Source organism: Nycticebus coucang, chromosome 4, assembly GCF_027406575.1.
Source record: "Nycticebus coucang isolate mNycCou1 chromosome 4, mNycCou1.pri, whole genome shotgun sequence".
NCBI lineage: Eukaryota > Metazoa > Chordata > Mammalia > Primates > Lorisidae > Nycticebus > Nycticebus coucang.
Window position 1 is genome coordinate 106,264,711 of NC_069783.1, and position 20,306 is coordinate 106,285,016.

Consider the following 20,306-nt stretch of genomic DNA (forward strand, 5'->3'; position numbering starts at 1 on the left):
TGCCAGTCCCTCTGCCTCTCTGCCCCTGCACCACCCCTGAGAAGAGAGTGGCCCCCATCTGCTTTCTCCAAGGCGTCAGGGTGAGTGACTGTGTGCAGGTTTTCAAGAAGAAAAATTTCCCAGGTGAGAGGAAGAGGGGTGTTGCGTCAGGATGCAGAAGATAGCAAGTGGGAAGAGCCTGGGCTTTGGGGCCAACACCACTACCCAGGCCAGCTGTGTAGCCTCAGGGAATTGGCTGAACCTCTCTGGGTGGTTCAGAACCTCTTTGTGTTCTTACTGAGGAAATGGAGATGACAAGGCCCTCACTTCACTGCAGTGAGGACTCTTAGAACTATCTATGAATAATAAGACCTCAGTATCCAAAGCACATCCCTGCAGCCATCTCTATCATCAGCCGGCGAGGCCCCTGCCCACTGCTGCTGTCATCTGAAACTCGCAGCCCGATAGCCAGTCTGGACCATAACAGGTCTCTGCGGACAGTTGGGATCTCTCCAGTCTGTCATCAGACATTTACTCAGTGTGCTCTTCTCTGGGACGTGGTCACTTCCAGAAGGTGCTCAGGCTGGTGCTTTCCTTGGCTCCTGCCTCCTAACATTCATTGGCAGGTGACTGTGGGGAGTGTGTGTTGGAAATATTGGCCAAGACAGCAGAATAAAGACCTGTGAGGATAGGTACAGGGGGGAGGTGTCTCGACAGATGGGGCAGAGGGACACCACCACCAGAGCACGCAGAAGTCACTGGCACCACCTGCCATGCACTTGGGAGCTCGTGCTCCTGCCCAGAGCTCTTGGGGCCACAGGGCTCATTCTGGACTGGAGCTGGGCTGAGCATTTATCTCTGGCGTAATGTCCTCCATGTGCCCTCCCGTCACACAGCAACTGGCAGTGGCAAGAGGTAGTGACTTCTCCATCACCCTGGGCTTCTGGCCTCCTCCCCTATCCTCTCTGCTGACCCACCAAGGGCACCTAGTGTCCACAGGAAATTAGCACGTGTTGTTTAAAACTGATTGAGTGGGGCAGGCTGTTGCCCCAGCATCGCCCAGCCTGCCCTGATGGACACAGCTCCCACAGGTCCTGGCCCTCTGTGACCTTCGGGAGATGGGGCCTGGGATTGACTATGATCAAGTTTATCCCCAGATGACTGGGAGATTTCAGGAAAGAAATCAGGTTGCAATACAGAAAATAAAACAAGTTACATTTCTCCCCCGACTGAGTTTGGGATCAGATCACACACATCAGCTGTGTCAACATGAGAACTCCCAATTCTTGTCATTCTTCTCCTCTCCTGGCCTCCTCATGGGCAGAGATTATGTGTCCCTCTCCTCTGCTCCCTCCCAATTCCTGGCACAGGGCCCAGAGGCCAACTAAACCCCAAAGAGAGCAGCCACTGGCTGGACACCCCCACCCCACCTCAGCTTCAATCTCTGGGTTTCCACAAGGACAGTGCTTAGAGCAGTGATTTTCAACCGGTGTGCCACAAAAAGTTTTAAGGATCATTAATTAAATTATTTTTGAAAGAAGTTCAAAGCATGATAAGTATATTCTTTTTCTTTCTTTCTTTTCTTTTTTTGATCAACATAATTTAAGTGTGCTGAGAAGTTTTAACTATAGGTTCTAGTGTGCTGTGAGGTAAAAAAGATTGAAAAACACTGGCTTAGAGGTTGCAGTGGGGCCAGGGCACGTCTACAGGCAGACACTGTCAGCCCACAGCTCTCCATTGCGGGACCTCGCTGCTCCAGGAAAGCCTCCTGCCTGTGATTAGTGACTGCAGGCTGAGAGGGCTCAGTTGCTTCCTGGGGCTGGCCCAGCACCAGCCCAGCCCATCAGAATGAAGTATGCAGTTCATGGGTTCCTGATGAAATTAATTAAGGGAAAGCTGGCTGGAAGACAGATGGAAGTTGCAGAAGTGACAGGGCCAGCCTGCCCTAGATGTGCAGGCAGCATGGGGCAGGCCTCTGGCCCAGCATCCCCCAGAATCCACAGTTCCCGCCACTGCCATCAAGGAGGGCATATACTCAGGTGCTTGGATTCTATGTAAAAATCCCTCAATGACTTTAATATTGGTAAATGATTAGTTTTTTCTCCAATATTGTGCCAATCAAATGAAACAACCTTAGAGGATGGATGGGTTGGCTCAGATTATCTCTCTTTTCACACACACAGGTGACATATACCACTCACACTAGGTTTCTCTGCCTCCAGAGACAAACCCCACCACATTGTTCATTCCTGCCCCATCTTCGCTGTGCCTATGGGTATGTGTGTGTACACCTCTGAATGACATGACTGTATCTCAAGGCGGCTGTTCGTGTATCGTCCTCTGAACCTCACTAAGTGAGGGCAGAGATCACAGGGAAGGGAAGCTCCTCTCTGGGGGAGTCAGGAAGGTAGGGGTTGGGCAGATCACACTGGACCTGGGCCCACGGCAGGGAGACTGGAGAGCAGAGGATGTCCAGCTGCAGGACCCCCATGCACAGTAGCATCCACGTGACGGTCCGGCCTGAGCAGTGAGGCTGAGTGTGAGACACCCATGGTGGCCTTGGGGAGCTCCCTGCGTGGCCAGCAACAGTCTGGAGGGTCCCCAGGGAAGCCATGAGGGCTGCATAATTTACCTCCACTTCATTCTCAGATAAATTATACTTTCTGATTCAAACCACAAAATAAGCATGTTTTTCTGCTCCGTGCATAATGAGGACTGTGAAAATTGAACCTATTTGCAGAAAACCAGAAAGGAACCAGGTAGCAGGTCCCTAATGCCTGACCAATAGTTTATAAAAAATGCAGGAATGCTGAGGCTAGTGTGCAGCCTGGCCAGCCCGATGCTGGGCAGAAAGCAGGATCCCCCCAGGCCCACAAGAACACCCCACAACAGGCAAGAGCCAAGTCCAACAACCAGTCCCATCCCTGGGGAGATGACTTCCAAAATGACTGTACTCCTGGTGAGATAATGAAAACACATAAGAATTATTTTTTAAATATTTAAAGTCTCTGCAAATTTCCCTAAGGGCATACAGCAAATTTTAAAAATTTTACTCAAACAGATCTATTAAATCTTGTTAAGAACAGTGAAAATCTGGGGCACCTGCTCCCTACCTGGCTTGATGTGAGGGGGGTCTGCTTCAAGCTGGTATGAGCTCTCCTTCCCCTGGGCTCCCAGAATCTTCTAGGAGCAGGCAGCCTGCATCTCTCACCCTACCCCCATGTTGCAGATGGTCTGCTCCAGGGAAAGCAGCCAGGAGGCTGGGCTCTCTCCCTCCACTGACTCAACACACAGTGTGCAGGGACCGTCCAACACCCCACTGGGTACAGGCACTGTGTTGGGAGAGACGAGCACTGAGAATTAGAAGCTGCCTCCCCTGGTGCCCTGTGTCAAAAGAAGACATGTCACCCCAGAAGAAGTGGGCCCCTGTCCCTGCTGCCAGCTCTGGAGCAGCACCTAAGAAACTGTCCCCAGGGAAGGAAGGCCATTGGAATAGTGAGCTTTGAAGTGTCCCCCAGAAGAACTGAATTTATTTGGCTCAGAGTATGTGGAAGTTTAAGGACCCTGGCACAGAGTATGGCCTAGGGAGTGAGCAATGATGAGAGGGCTGGTAGCACCAAGCTAAACCTCATGTCAGTGAGTCTACAGAGACTCAGGGAAGAGGCAAGTAGGAAGTGTCTTCCTGAGTTTGAAGAAACCTCAACTATTGGCCTCAGAAACACCCTGGATTTTAGTAGATCAAACTGGGGAGCAACACGTGGCCCAGGCTGCTGTCAGCACTGAAAGAACTACCAGCTGGCAATTAGTGGACCCTACAGATAGTGTGACAGAGACATGGACAGATGGCTCAGAGCAGAGGGGGAGACAGTCAAAGTCCACTCTGCTGATACCCCGATGTCCCCAGGTGACTGCACATGCTCAAGGCTGTGTCCTCTGGGGAGTAACACCAGGAACCTCACCCTCGGTAGGAAACAGACTTTTATAACTAGTTCAGCCAAGTCTCTAAACAAATACACAAGCGACAAGCAAGAAGCCATGGGCAGAGGGGTCAGGATCCAGAGTCACTACAATCTACTATCTAAAATGGCAAGTCTTCGACAACCACATCCCCAGAATCCCCCAGAAAGTAATGAGACTCACAAAGAAACCAGTAAGCATGACCCCTACACGGGGGGGGGGGGGGGGGAAGGAGGCAACTGAAACTGCCCGTGAGGATGCCCAGATGTCATATTTAACACAAAATGCCTTCAAAGTGGTCATTATAAATATGCTCAAAGAACTAAATGAACTCATCCTTGAAGAAGTAAAGGGAAACATAATGATCATATCTCATCAAATGGAGGCTACCAATAAGAGATCACAATTTCTAAAAAAAGAAAAAAACAAGAACCAACTGGAAATTCTGGAATTGAAATGTATAACTGAAATGAAAAATCAGCTAGAGCTGTTCAACAAAAGATCCAAACTGCAGAAGAAAGAATCAGGGCACTTAAAGATAGACCAATAAATATTATGCAATTTGAAGAACAGAGAGAAAAAGAAATGAAGCAAAATCAATAGAGACTCAGAAAAACATGCAAGACCACTGAGCACACAAACGTATGCATAATGGGAGCATCGGAAAGAGAGGAGAGAGAGAGAAGCAAATTCGAAGGAATAAAATTTCCCCATATTTGATGAAAAGTACTAATTTACATACCTAAGAAACTCACCATGCACAAACAGGATAAACACAGAGGTATATACCCAGACAACCCAGGGTAAAAATGTTAATAGAAAAAGAGAAGACTCTAGAAAGAATCAGGAGAAAAACAATTGTTCAGATCTGTACAAGGAACCTCAACAAGATTAAGAGCTGACTTACCATGAGAAACAGTGGAACAAGAAAGCAGTGACGTGACATTATCGACTTACCAAAAGAGAAAAGAATCTTTTATCTACAAAACTATCTTTTAAAAATGAAGGTGATGGTGAAATGTGCATCTATAAGTAAATAAATAGATAGATGAATAAATAAATAAAAATGAAGGTAAGATGAAGACATTTCCAAATAAACAACAACTGAGAGAATTTGTTATTAGCAGACTTGTCTTACAAGAAATAATTTTAAAAGTTCTTCAGACTGCAAACAAGTGATTTCAAATAGTAACCTGAACACACACACATAGAGCAATCATGCCAGATGGTAACTCAAATTCACAGGGAAAAAAATGAAGAAAACCAAAAATAGTAAATAAGAAAGTTAATATAGCCAACTCTATAAATATGTATTTGCTCCCCTTCCTTATCTCAGCTTCTTTAAAAGACTTAAGATTAAACAAGGCAATAATTACAGCAATATATTTTTGATTTGTACCTTATACAGATGTAATATGGATCATAAAAATCATGGAAAAAGAAGGAAGAGAAAATAGGATTATATAAAAGTAACATTTATATCTCATAATTTAGTATAAATATGAAATATACTCTAATATGCTCAGATGCATATGGTAAGCACTAGAGCAACCAGTAAGAAAATAGCTCCAAAAGGTGAAAAAAATCATTAAGAGAATTAAACTATTACACCAGAAAACAGTCAATTCAAAAGAAAGCAATAAAAGAGCACTAGAGAAACAAAATAGGTAGTAGAATATAGAAAACAAAGAGAAAAATGGTAGTTATAAATCCATTATACAAATCCTAACATTGAGTGTGGAAAGATTAAATGATATAGTCAAAAATAAGAAATTGCCAGACTGGATTTAAATAAGAAGCCAACAACATCCAGAAGAGACACGCTTTAGATTCAAAGATACGAGTAAGTGGAAAGCAAAATGCTGGAAAAAGATATACCGTCAACCATAAGAAATCTGGAGTGGCTATACTAATTTGAGACAAATGGACTCAAAGATGATAGCAGAGATAAAGAGAGATATTTTATAAACACAAAAGGGGCAATTCTTCAGAAAGACATAAAAAGAAACATACATAAACCTAACAAGGGAATGTTAGGGTGAATTAGACAATTCAACAAGTGGTGACTTCAACAACTCACTTAAGTAATGGACAGAAAAACTAGACAAAAGATCAACAAGGAAATAGAAGACTTGAATAACACCATCCACTAACCACCTAGGCCTGACAGGCTATAGGCCACTCCAGCAGCAGCAGAATACCCACTCTTCTCAAGGGCATATGGAAAATTTTCCAGGTAGATCATTTTCTAAGGCATAAAACAAACCTTAACACATTTAAAAAGACTGAAATCATATAAAATATGTTATTTTTCCCCAGTGGAATAAAATTAGGCATCAGCAACAGAAAAAAATAAACAGAAATTCATGAACATATGGAAACCAAACAATACACTTATAAATAATTAATGGATCAAATAAAAAATGGAAAAATAAATTAGAAAGTATTTTTGAGATGAATGAAAATGAAAACACACAAATGAAGCATACAGGATGTGGCTAAAGCAGTGTGTAGAGGAAAATACATAGCCGTATGTGCCCATGTTAAAAGAGAAGGACCTAGTAGTATATTTTTGAAGCTGCTTCAATTGCCTGGGGCGGGGGGGGTCCTCCTCATAAAATATTCACCCAGGCCAATTCCTTCAAGAGTTTTCCCTGCACTTTCTCCTAGTATTTTTATAGTTTCATGTCTTAAGTTTAAATCTTTAATCCACTGAGAGTCTATCTTAGTTAATGGTGAAAGGTGTGGGTCCAGTTTCAGTCTTCTACAGGTTGCCAGCCAGTTCACCCAGCACCATTTATTAAATAGGGAATCTTTTCCCCACTGAATGTTTTTAATTGGCTTGTCAAAGATCAAATAACGGTAAGTAGCTGGATTCATCTCTTGGTTCTCTATTCTGTTCCATACATCTACCTCTCTGTTTTTGTGCCAGTACCATGCTGTTTTGATCACTATTGATTTATAGTATAGTCTGAGGTCTAGTAGCATAATTCCTCCTGCTTTGTTTTTATTTCTGAGTAATGTCTTGGCTATTCAAGGTTTTTTCTGACTCCATATAAAACGATGTTTTTTTTTTTTTGAGATCTTTAAAGTATGACAATGGAGCTTTAATAGGGATTGCATTAAAATTGTATATTGCCCTGATGAAACTAAAAAGCTTCTGCACAGCCAAGAACACAGTAAGTAAAGCAAGTAGACAGCCCTCAGAATGGGAGAAGATATTTGCAGGATATGTCTCCGACAAAGGTTTAATAACCAGAATCCACAGAGAACTCAAACGTATTAGCAAAAAAAGAACAGGTGATCCTATTTCAGGCTGGGCAAGGGACTTGAAGAGAAAATTCTCTGAAGAAGACAGGCACATGGCCTACAGACACATGAAAAAATGCTCATCATCCTTAATCATCAGAGAAATGCAAATCGAAACTACTTTGAGATTATCACCTAACTCCAGTAAGATTAGCCCATATCACAAAATCCCAGGATCAGAGACGTTGGCGTGGATGTGAAGAAAAGGGAACACTTCTACATTGCTGGTGGGAATGCAAACTAATATATTCATTTTGGAAAGATGTTTGGAGAATACTTAGAGATTTAAAAATAGACCTGCCATTCGATCCTATAAGTTCTCTAGTAGGTATGTATCCAGAAGACCAAAAATCACATTATAACAAAGATATTTGTATCAGAATGTTTATTGTGCCCAATTCATAATTGCTAAGTCATGGAAAAAGCCCAAGTGCCCATCGACTCACGAATGGATTAATAAATTGTGGTATATGTACACCATGGAATATTACACAGCCTTAAAGAAAGATGGATACTTTACCTCTTTTGTGTTTACATGGATGGAGCTAGAAAATATTCTTCTTATTAGGGTATCTCAAGAATGGAAGAAAAAGTACCCAATGTACTCAGCCCTAATATGAAACTAATTTATAGCTTTCATACGAAAGCTATAACCCAATCTCAGCACAAGAATATGGGGAAAGGGGCAAGGGAGGGGAGAGGAGAGGGGAAGATTGGTGGAGGGAGGGTAATTAGTGGGTCCACACCTACCGTGCATCTTAGAAGGGTACAGGTGAAACTTACTAAATGTAGAATATAAACGTCTGAACACAATAACTAAGAAAATCCATGAAGGCTATGTTAACCAGTTCAATGAAAATATTTCAAACTGTGTATAAAACTAGCACATTGTACCTCATGATTGCATTATTGTACACAGCTATGATTTAATAAAAAAAAGAAGGAGCTCTATTCTGTAACCTCAACTTTTACTTCAAAATACTAGAAAAGCAAAATTAGCAAAAATAAACAGAAAAGAGGAAACAATGAAGATTAAAACAAAAATTAATGAAATATAGAATAGAAATAGCAGGGAAAAATCAATAAAACCAAAAGTTGATTCTTTGAAAAGGCCATCAAAAGTAACGAAGCACGTCACAAATGCTGGAAGTATTTCCAAATGATGTGGAATTTTTGCCTTTGATTGGCTAATGGACTCTGCTTCCCATCTTGGCCTCTAAGAGGCACCAAGAAGGACTGTGTGAAGATGAAGTCACACCTGACCTGCTGTCCCTCTTCACCTGTTCATCCTCACCTGTCCCATCCTTCCCACCTGCCCTGTCCCATCCCGTGTGTCCCATCCCCTCCCTACCAGCCCCACCCTCCTCAGCCCACCTACCCCATCCCATGGCATAGTAGTAGCGGTGTTTGCTGTCCTCTGACCCAAAGACCTTGATCACCATGCTGTAGAGGTGCAGCCCTTCCGCCAGCATCCACGCAAAGGAGCTCAGGAAGAAGTAGTGCAGAAGTATGGCCATCACCTGGCAGGAGGCCTAGGGTCAACCACAGACAGGAGATGAGAGTGCACTGGGTTGTGAACGGGGTTCAGCTGTCATCCCAGTGTCTCAGCACCTACAGCCCGTAGCCATCTCTGTTCACGTGACCACTTTTCTCCCTAGGTGTCTTCTCACTTCTCATCAGAGTGACTTGGGTGCAGCCCATGACCCAAGGTCAGCTGGTCACTGTACCATGCCATACCCAGGTACAGACATGGGTTTAGGAGAGGGCATAGGGTTCATGCCCAGCCAATCAGCAGAATCATGTCCAAAGCACTGGCTCAGGGCTGCACACATGACCCAGCTGGCCCAATCAGGCAGCTCTGGGGCTTGAGTGGAGCCAAAGGGGGAGGATTTCCCCCACTCAGGTGAGGACAGGAGCCTGGACCTTTGGATACCTGGAGGGGGAACACCAGGAGGGAAAGGGCTGAGAGACACGGAGAGCAGGCCCTACCACATGGCCTAAACCCCTAGATTCTGAAAGGTTTAGTTCCCTGGAATTTATAGTTGTAATTTGTAGTTAGTTACCTAGGAGTAAAAGATGCCTGGGAGACACAGTGACTCTCCTCGGGTTAACTCTCAACAGGAATCATAGACAGACATGCACACAGCTTACACAGGCTGGTCCTGGCTGCACCTGAGGACCCCGACTTATCCTGCTCAGTGCCCTCAGACTCTGCCAGAACCAGCCCCTACCCTGGGCATGGCAGGAAGTCCCACCTCTCTCCCCAGCAGCTGGATTTATAAGGCCACATCACTTCAGAGTAGCGGTTCTCAACCTGTGGGTTGGGTTGCGACCCACAGGAACTGTATTAAAGGGTCGCAGCATTAGGAAGGTTGAGAACCACTGCTTTAGAGGGACCCTGCCCTGTGCTGTCAGTGAGGTCTCAGACTTCCTAGCGTCCCAGAGATTCCCTCTCCCATGCAAAGAGCTGGTCCTCAGAGCCCCTCTGCTGTGCAGCACCCATGCCTGGTGAGCACAGGTCACAGCTTCCCTTACCAGTGTGACCACTGGGCCCCAAACCCCCTATCAGAGGCAGGGAGGACAATGTGGGCTGTGAGGCTAGGATGGTGCCACAGCCCTTGGTCCACAAACAAGTATGGGCTCATGAATCTCATCTTCTCCATTTCTCCCCAATAGCCACAGCCCTGACCACGTGACACAATCTGAATTCACAGCTGAAGATACTCCCCCAGAGCCATTGGGGAGGTGGATCGTAGGGGGACAGTGAAACAGAAAGGGCTTCGCAGGGTGAGCAGCCGTGCTACTCACCGAGCCTGGCTCGAGGTGGAAGCTGATGAGCAGCAGGACCTGGGCCACCAGCACGGCAAAGGACAGGTTGGCGTGGATGTGGTAGCGCTGGTTCCTGATGGTGCTGACGGAGCTGAGGACAAAGGCAGGTGTGACGCTCCCTGGCTCCACCACATCCCCCCACAGATCTCTTCCTCCAGGAGCAGCCAGAAGGACTTCACAGAACCCAACCTGGCTGCTGTCTCCCTGCTGTGGACCCTCCATGGCTCCCCACTGCTCTTCAGTATGATCCTAGGTCCTTCCACAGCCCTCCCAGCCCAGCTGGCTGCTCTGACTCAGCTCTTTTCTTTCCCACTCATGAAGCTCCTGTGTGTCCCTCATGGCTCCACAGCTCACCCCAGCATTGAGGCCCTGTGCCAGCTGGGGCAACCCACCTGCCTGGGGCTGTGCACAGCAGTTCAAATGCCTCCCCTTAGAGAGAGCCCTGGCCACACCGGGCAGTAGCCCCTCCTCACACCACTATGAAGATGCAAAGATGTTAATATGTGTCTTGGGCATAGTTGATTCCTCAGGTGTGACCCCATGCCTGGGTTTGGGGGCCTTGCTAGGAGCTCAGGAGCAGGAAGGGTCCAAGGATAGCTCTGCCTGGCTCAGATCCCCCCCGGAACTCCCCATGTGTCTGACCACCCCAGCTCAGTTGGGGCTTAGTGTCCCCAACTCCACAGCTCTCTCGCTCTTTTATAGGCCACCCAGCAGCCCTCGACCCTCCCTTGTGCTCCAGATCTCAAACTGAGGAGTAGGTGGAACATAGGGTGGGCGGGCTGCAGATAGGGCCAGGCATCCATACTAGCAGTGTGGCGAGCTGGGCAGGGGTCACAGTGGAGTTGACCCAGAACTGCCAAGGGAGCACCTGGGGAGAACAGAGGGGACTCACGACAGCACGGCGAAGGTGGCCAGTGTGGCAGCCAGGCAGAGCACGGACACGGAGCAGCCGATGTAGCTGATGGACGACAGTGCCACCTGGTGTCCACTCGCAAGCTGGGGAGCAAAGCAGAGGTGTAATCAGGAATGTTCGAGGATCTGGCCTCCCCAAATCCCGGCTGCATGCTCTGCGTGTGGCCCACACCCGAAGTCGCCTGTGGATCCCTCCATCTTCTCCAACTTCCACTCCTTTCCACCCCAGCCGTCTGCCACCTGCCTGTCCACCACTGCCCCTGCCCGTGGGCCCCCAGGCGGCTGGGAGGTGCTGCCACCTGAATGAAGAGTGCAGAGTGGAAGTCCCCACTCAGCCACACCCCAGCTGATGATTGACACTGTGATTGGCTGTGAAAGGAAAATACCAACCACTCTCCCCTCACACGGTGCCACGGGTAATTCACTTGTGCAGAGTGCGCAGAGCAGGGCTGGGACACAGGACATGCTGTGTAAGAGCAGGCTACTGCCCCCATTGTAGGTCGGCACCCACTCTGGTCCTCATCATGTGACAGGTGCTGTGTACGCATCAACCAACCCCAGCATGAACCAACCCACCATCAGCCAACCTTACCATCACTCAAATCCAACCACCAACCAAACTTACCATAAACTGAACTTACCATTAACCAACCTTATAATCAACGAACCCCACCATCAACCAACCTTACTATAAACTGAACTCACTATCAACCATCTGTACCGTCAACTAACCACACCATCTACCCCCCACAGTGCCCTTATCATTAACCGACCTTATCATCAACCAGCCCCACCATCGACCATCAAATCTTCCCTACACACTTTCATCAGACCCACCACAGTCAGCAGCATGCCAGGGGCAGTGGGGAGCACGGAGAAGAATGCTGAGGCCCCTGCTGCCGCCCACCCACGCCCTTCCTGCAGCCAGAGCCAGTGTCAGTGGTCAGGGCTGTGCCTTGCCAGGTAGCCATTAAGGGTGGGTTCAAGAACCCTCTGTCCCAGGGAAGACAGACCCTGATTGGGGGGGTGAGGTGGAGGGTGTGAAGGGAGAATCCCCCAACCTGACGGCAGTGTCGTTCCTGCCTCCACCAGGTGTGGTGTCCCCCCACAGTGCCTTTCCTTTCCCACCTGCAGCTGGATTTAGAAACGCCCAGAGAAGTCAGGAGTCTATTTCAAGACACGGATTCCTGAGTCAAAGAACATAAACACCACTGCTTCTGGTGCTGCAGGAGCAGGACACACAGAGGCTCCGGGGCCTGCACAAGAGATGGGACTGGCCACCAAGGAGAAACTCTCACCTGTTCTTACCAAAGTCCCTCTCAGCAGCTTTCATTGTGCCATCCTAGACAACAAGAAACATGTCACTGTTTTCCTAAAAGCTGAATGACACAAACATATAACTGCCTCGTGTGGGGGCCGCAGGGTGTGGCAGGACGGTGGCAGCGTCTCCTGCTTCCAACCAGGATGCTCTCGGCATGGCTGGATCTTCTCCTTTGTATTTTCTTGAAGCAGAAATCCAAAGTTTTAGATAAACTATGTGGGTTTTGAAATATTGACAATTGAATTTAAAATTCTGTGGGCAAAGGGTATTCCGTCCACTGGCCAGAGTCAGCCTCAGACCACAGCTTGTGACTGTCTCATTAACATACTTTTCTCTCACACTTGCTGGCTGCCGGAGAGGGCTCCTGAGGGAATAGTTTTTCCCAGGTGCAGCTGTCCCAACATAGGCCTCCTGTACCACTAGGTCCTGGCTACCTAGCAGCAGATGCCCTGGCCACTCCCAAGGACCCTCTAGAGCAGCCGGGGGGCGGGGGGGAGGAGCCGAGCAGTGGGCTCCTAGAAGGCACCAGTCCCCTGGAGGGAGGAGGAGCCCCAAGGTAGTGGTCCCTGGCACTCCCGCCAGCTCAGGGGCTGTGCCCACCACCAACCCATGAGGCATCACCTTCCCCACAGGGTGTAGACCCAGAAGGACGTCCATCTCACTTTAGACAACCAGATTGCTCCCTGGCCTTCCCACCTGGGTGGGGAACCCAAGCACAGAGGCAGGGAGGCTGAGCTATCCTAAGGCTGGGCTCTAACGGCTGCCACCATGTCAGCCCCTATCCTGCACCCTCAGCCCTCAGTCCCCCAAATCCTGGTTGTCCCAGCTTCCCTTCACTGCCTTCCTGTAAGCTTCTTCTCTGCATCAGCCACTGTGGAGATGCACAACTGAGCCTGTCCTTAGGAGCCCTGGTGGGGCCAGACTGTGCCTGTCCACCACAGCATCACTGCAGGCACCACCTCCCTGCCCCCCTGCAGCTGGTCCCCAGAGATGATGGAAATCCTAGTTCCTACCTGCTCTTGTGAGTCCAGTTGCTGGCTGGACCAGCATGCATGTGGCTCCCAGAAAGCATGTGTCTCTATCTCCCTAAGTCCCTCTCTCCTGTGGAACTGACCTGTCTGTCCACACTCTTGTTCCTGAAGCTCACAGGCCCTCGGTGCCTAGGCATCAGGACGTCAGGACATAGCAGTGACAAGACAAGCCCTCAAAACACCACCCCTGGGCAGCAGGCCTTAGAAAATGGCTCTTTGTGCAACCATTCTGTGCAATCCGCACAAGCGATGGCTATACCCCTGCAGGCCGGGGCTGCAGCCCAGTGTCTCCCTGCCTCTGCCCCAGCCAGCAGTCCAGCACGCGCCTGCTCTCTGCTCTGACAATCACAGACTGAGATCTGACCACGTGTGTTTGAACACATGCACTTCACACACAAAGGGGTCTGTGTTGTTTCATAAACATGGGATATTAAACCTCTCTGCTCTACACCTCACCCTTTTCACATAATGATACCTTAGAAATCCTTCCAAATATGCTAGCCTGATTATAACCTGTGCTTTAATAGTTGCACATTACACATATTTTTTGATTTAGTCATTTCTCTTTTAATATAAAGATGGGTGGTCTTAGAGGCGGAGCAAGATGGCAGCCGAGTAACAGCTTCCTTGCATCTGGGCACCGTGAGTCTGGGGATATAGGACTCCAGGCATCTCTGGCTGGTGGGATCTGCCTATCATCACCCCTGAGAGGATACAGGGAGTCAGCGAGAGACTTCTGGACCCCAAGAGGAGGACTAAAACAGTGGAAAACCGGCAAGTGGTCGCGTGTGTTCAATCCATCTAAACCTGCCCGCAACTGTAAGTTCAGTAGCAGCGAGACTGCAAACCAGAAAGGCCTTACCTGTGAACTGTTTTGGTGTCTTTGGACTTGGCACTCAGTTGAACTGCCTTGGGGAGAGCCTGAGCGGGAGTGTGGAGAACTTTGGCCTTTGTCTAGGGCCCCAGTCTGAGCCGCTGAGCCAGACGGAGCTAATAGTGTTTGGCTCTGGGTCACAGGCAGACATTGTGAGCGATGTGCCCCGGCAAGCTCCGCCCTCAGGGTCGCAGAGCTAGAATTGGGTGGGAGCTGGTAACCCAGCGACCAAGCAGCCTAAGGGCGGGGTCTGAGCTGCCTTGCAGCCCTAAACCTCGGGGGCAGAGGGAGACCAGTTTTGGCACACAGGGTAAGTGGACAGCCACTTCAGCAGTGATTCCAGCGACAAGCACTTCCCTGAGAAAGCTTCTGCTCAGTAAGTGAACAAGTTCGAAGTGCCTTTTAAATGGGCTGAAGAGAGATTTAGGGTGTCTACCTGCTGGGGTTTGAGAAACTAGCAGCCTCCAGTCGTATCAGAACTGTGATTAACATCTCATACCCCAGAAGACCACGTGTTGCCCAGACAATATTCAATAACATATACATACCGCTTTGTTTTTGGTTGTGTTTTTTTTTTTTTTTGGTTTGGTTGTTTTTTTTGTTTATTTTGATGTTGTGGATTGTTGTTTTGTTTTTTAAGTTCCTTTTCCATACAGATCCTTTTTCTTTCTCAATTTTTCTAGTTTAATTATAATTTCCCATTGCTGCCTATTTCAATAATTAGAACTTCATTTTTGTTAGTGTTTCTACCACTATTATTTGGTTTTTCCAGCCAATTTTATCCCGTAAAGTTTTCTGTTTGCTTGTTTTGGTTTGATTTATAGCATTTTTGTCTTCCCTCTCTACTTGGTGGAGGTGGGGTACTGTGTCTGATCAGGTTAGCAAAGAGCTGCTGACCTCAAGGGAACCACCCCACTGGGCACCCCCAGAAGGTGGTTTTTTTTTTAAGGTTGTATCAAAGTACCCTACTATACACCTATATTGCTCTGTCTCCCTCTTTCTGTGCCTCTCTTCTTTTTGTCAATATTCCTTTTACCCACCCCCTCTCCTTTCTCTATTTTTATTTTATTATTTTTTTTTGTTTATCACTCGGTCCTCCTTTCTTTCATCCCTTTTTTGCTCTTCAACCTTCTCACCCTTCTGGTCCTGTAACCCTTAGTCCACGGGCATGAGAACTTAAAGAGCAAGAGGAAGTGAAAGGAAAATTAGGGCAAGGAAACAGATAAAAGAAATCACCCATGAGGAAGAATCAGCAGAAAACTCCAGGCAACATGAAGAACCAGTCCAGAACAACCCCGCCAAGAGACCATGAGGTAGCTACTGCAGAGGATTCCACCTATACAGAAATGTTAGGAATGACAGAAAGGGAATTTAGAATACACATGTTGAAAACAATGAAAGAAATGATGGAAACAATGAAGGAAACTGCTAATAAAGTGGAAAATAACCAAAAGGAAAACCAAAAACAGAATCAAATAAGAGATGAACCATATGAAGAATATAAAAAGGTATAGCAGAGCTGAAGGAAATGAAACAGTCAATCAGGGAATTTAAAGATGCAATGGAAAGTATCAGCAACAGGTTAGACCATGCAGAAGAAAGAATTTCAGAGGTAGAAGACAAAGTTCTTGAGATAACTCAGATAGTAAAAGAGGCAGAAAAGAAGAGAGAGAAAGCAGAACGTTCACTGTCAGAATTATGGGACTTTATGAAGCGTTCCAACATACGAGTTATAGGAATTCCAGAAGGGGAAGAAGAATGACCCAGAGGAATGGAAGCCATACTAGAGAATATTATAAAAGAAAATTTCCCAAACATCACCAAAGATTCTGACACACTGCTTTCAGAGGGCTATCAGACCCCAGGTCGCCTCAACTCTAACCGAGCTTCTCCAAGACATATTGTGATGAACCTGTCCAAAGTCAAGACAAAAGAAAAGATTCTGCAAGCTGCCAGGAGTAAGCGCCAGTTGACCTACAGGGGCAAATCCATCAGAGTGACCGCAGACTTCACTAATGAAACTTTCCAAGCAAGAAGACAATGGTCATCTACCTTTAATCCACTTAAACAGAACAATTTCCAGCCCAGAATTCTGTACCCTGCTAAGCTAAGCTTCAAAATTGACGGAGAAATCAAATCATTTATGGATATACAAACATTGAGGAAATTCGCCACAACAAGACCAGCTCTACAGGAAATACTTCAACCTGTTCTGCACACTGACCACCACAATGGATCAGCAGCAAAGTAAGAACTCAGAAATTAAAGGACAGAACCAAACCTCCACACTGATGCAAAAGATAAAACTAAGCAATGGACTCTCACAAAATAAGATGAATAGAATACTACCACACTTATCAATTATCTCAATAAATGTTAATAGCTTGAATTCCCCACTGAAGAGACATAGATTGGTTGACTGGATTAAAAAACACAAGCCATCCATTTGCTGTCTGCAAGAAACACACCTGGCTTCAAAAGACAAATTAAAGCTCCGAGTCAAAGGTTGGAAGACAATTTTTCAGGCAAATGGAATTCAGAAGAAAAGAAGAGTTGCAATCTTATTTTCAGATACATGTGGATTTAAAGCAACAAGAGTCAAAAAAGACAAAGATGGTCACTTTATATTGGTCAAGGGAAAAATACAACAAGAAGACATTTCAATTCTAAATATCTATGCACCCAATTTAAATGCTCCCAGATTCTTGAAACAGACCTTACTCAGTCTGAGCAATATGATATCTGATAATACCATAATAACAGGGGACCTTAACACTCCTCTTACAGAGCTGGACAGATCCTCTAAACAGAAATTAAACAAGGATATAAGAGACTTAAATGAGACCCTAGAACAACTGTGCTTGATAGACGCATATAGAACACTCCATCCCAAAGATAAAGAATATACATTCTTCTCATCACCCCATGGAACATTCTCCAAAATTGATCATATCCTGGGACACAAAACAAATATCAGCAGAATCAAAAGAATTGAAATTTTACCATGTATCTTCTCAGACCATAAGGCACTAAAGGTGGAACTCAACTCTAACAAAAATGCTCGACCCCACCCAAAGGCATGGAAACTAAACAATCTTCTGTTGAATAATAGATGGGTGAAGGAAGAAATAAAACAGGAAATCATTAACTTCCTTGAGCATAACAACAATGAAGACACAAGCTACCAAAACCTGTGGGATACTGCAAAAGCAGTTTTGAGAGGAAAATTCATCGCTTTAGATGCCTACATTCGAAAAACAGAAAGAGAGCACATCAACAATCTCACAAGAGATCTTATGGACTTGGAAAAAGAAGAACAATCTAAGCCTAAACTCAGTTGAAGAAAAGAAATATCCAAAATCAGATCAGAGATCAATGAAATTGAAAACAAAAGAATCATTCAGAAAATTAATGAAACAAGGAGTTGGTTTTTTTAAAAAATAAATAAAATGGATAAACCATTGGCCAGACTAACGAGGAATAGAAAAGTAAAATCTCTAGTAACCTCAATCGGAAATGATAAAGGGGAAATAACAACTGATCCCACAGAGATACAAGAGATCATCTCTGAATACTACCAGAAACTCTATGCCCAGAAATTTGACAATGTGAAAGTAATGGATCAATATTTGGAACCACACCCTCTCCCTAGACTCAGCCAGGAGGAAATAGAGCTCCTGAACAGACCAATTTCAAGCACTGAGATCAAAGAAACAATAAAAAATCTTCCAACCAAAAAATGCCCTGGTCCAGATGGCTTCACTCCAGAATTCTATCAAACCTTCAAGGAAGAGCTTATTCCTGTACTGCAGAAATTATTCCAAATAATTGAGGAAGAAGGAATCTTCCCCAACACATTCTATGAAGCAAACATCACCCTGATACCAAAACCAGGAAAAGACCCAAACAAAAAGGAGAATTTCAGACCAATCTCACTCATGAAAATAGACGCAAAAATTCTCAACAAAATCCTAGCCAATAGATTACAGCTTATCATCAAAAAAGTCATTCATCATGATCAAGTAGGCTTCATCCCAGGGATGCAAGGCTGGTTTAACATATGCAAGTCTATAAACGTTATTCACCATATTAACAGAGGCAAAAATAAAGATCACATGATCCTCTCAATAGATGCAGAAAAAGCATTTGATAAAATCCAGCATCCTTTTCTAATTAGAACACTGAAGAGTATAGGCATAGGTGGCACATTTCTAAAACTGATTGAAGCTATCTATGACAAACCCACAGCCAATATTTTACTGAATGGAGTAAAACTGAAAGCTTTTCCTCTTAGAACTGGAACCAGACAAGGTTGTCCTCTGTCACCTTTACTATTCAATGTAGTGCTGGAAGTTCTAGCCAATACAATTAGGCAAGACAAGGAAATAAAGGGAATCCAAATGGGAGCAGAGGAGGTCAAACTCTCCCTCTTTGCTGACGACATGATCTTATACTTAGAGAACCCCAAAGACTCAACCACAAGACTCCTAGAAGTCATCAAAAAATACAGTAATGTTTCAGGATATAAAATCAATGTCCACAAGTCAGTAGCCTTTGTGTACACCAATAACAGTCAAGATGAGAAGCTAATTAAGGACACAACTCCCTTCACCATAGTCTCAAAGAAAATGAAATACCTAGGAATATACCTAATGAAGGAGGTGAAGGACCTCTCTAAAGAAAACTATGAAATCCTCAGAAAGGAAATAGCAGAGGATATTAACAAATGGAAGAACATACCATGCTCATGGATGGGAAGAATCAACATTGTTAAAATGTCTATACTTCCCAAAGCAATCTACCTATTCGACGCCATTCCTATCAAAATACCAACATCATACTTTCAAGATTTGGAAAAAATGATTCTGCGTTTTGTATGGAACCGGAAAAAAACCCGTATAGCAAAGGCAGTTCTCTGTAACAAAAATAAAGCTGGGGGCATCAGCATACCAGATTTTAGTCTGTACTACAAAGCCATAGTGCTCAAGACAGCATGGTACTGGCACAAAAACAGAGACATAGACACTTGGAATCGAATTGAAAACCAAGAAATGAAACTAACATTTTACAACCACCTAATCTTTGATAAACCAAACAAGAACATACCTTGGGGGAAAGACTCCCTATTCAATAAATGGTGTTGGGAGAACTGGATGTCTACATGTAAAAGACTGAAACGGGACCCACACCTTTCCCCACTCACAAAAATTGATTCAAGATGGATAAAGGACTTAAACTTAAGGCATGAAACAATAAAAATCCTCCAAGAAAGCATAGGAAAAACACTGGAAGATATTGGCCTGGGGAAAGACTTCATGAAGAAGACTGCCATGGCAATTGCAACAACAACAAAAATAAACAAATGGGACTTCATTAAACTGAAAAGCTTCTGTACAGCTAAGGAGACAACAACCAAAGCAAAGAGACAACCTACACAATGGGAAAGGATATTTGCATATTTTCAATCAGACAAAAGCTTGATAACTAGGATCTATAGAGAACTCAAATTAATCCACATGAAAAAAGCCAACAATCCCTTATATCAATGGGCAAGAGACATGAATAGAACTTTCTCTAAAGACGACAGACGAATGGCTAACAAACACATGAAAAAATGTTCATCATCTCTCTATATTAGAGAAATGCAAATCAAAACAACCCTGAGATATCATCTAACCCCAGTGAGAATGGCCCACATCACAAAATCTCAAAACTGCAGATGCTGGCGTGGATGTGGAGAGAAGGGAACACTTTTACACTGCTGGTGGGACTGCAAACTAGTACAACCTTTCTGGAAGGAAGTATGGAGAAACCTCAAAGCACTCAAGCTAGACCTCCCATTTGATCCTGCAATCCCATTACTGGGCATCTACCCAGAAGGAAAGAAATCCTCTTATTATAAGGACACTTGTACTAGACTGTTTATTGCAGCTCAATTTACAATCGCCAAAATGTGGAAACAGCCTAAATGCCCACCAACCCAGGAATGGATTAACAAGCTGTGGTATATGTGCACCATGGAATACTATTCAGCCATTAAAAAAAATGGAGACTTTACATCCTTCGTATTAATCTGGATGGACGTGGAAGACAT

At 45.3% G+C, this 20,306-nt stretch overlaps 1 protein-coding gene across 2 annotated transcripts in view; it reads right to left on the reverse strand.

Annotated features, from left to right (window-relative positions):
- The window catches only part of ADGRD1 (adhesion G protein-coupled receptor D1), a 130,679-nt gene that overhangs the window by 21,578 nt on the left and 88,795 nt on the right, over nucleotides 1–20,306 (reverse strand). For both annotated transcript variants that reach the window (XM_053589533.1, XM_053589532.1), the window contains 3 exons: nucleotides 10,967–11,070; nucleotides 10,054–10,165; nucleotides 8,624–8,777 (listed from right to left, as the gene is read on the reverse strand). In XM_053589533.1, coding sequence (XP_053445508.1) covers nucleotides 8,624–8,777; nucleotides 10,054–10,165; nucleotides 10,967–11,070 — 370 coding nt within the window. The remainder of the gene's footprint in view (nucleotides 1–8,623; nucleotides 8,778–10,053; nucleotides 10,166–10,966; nucleotides 11,071–20,306) is intronic.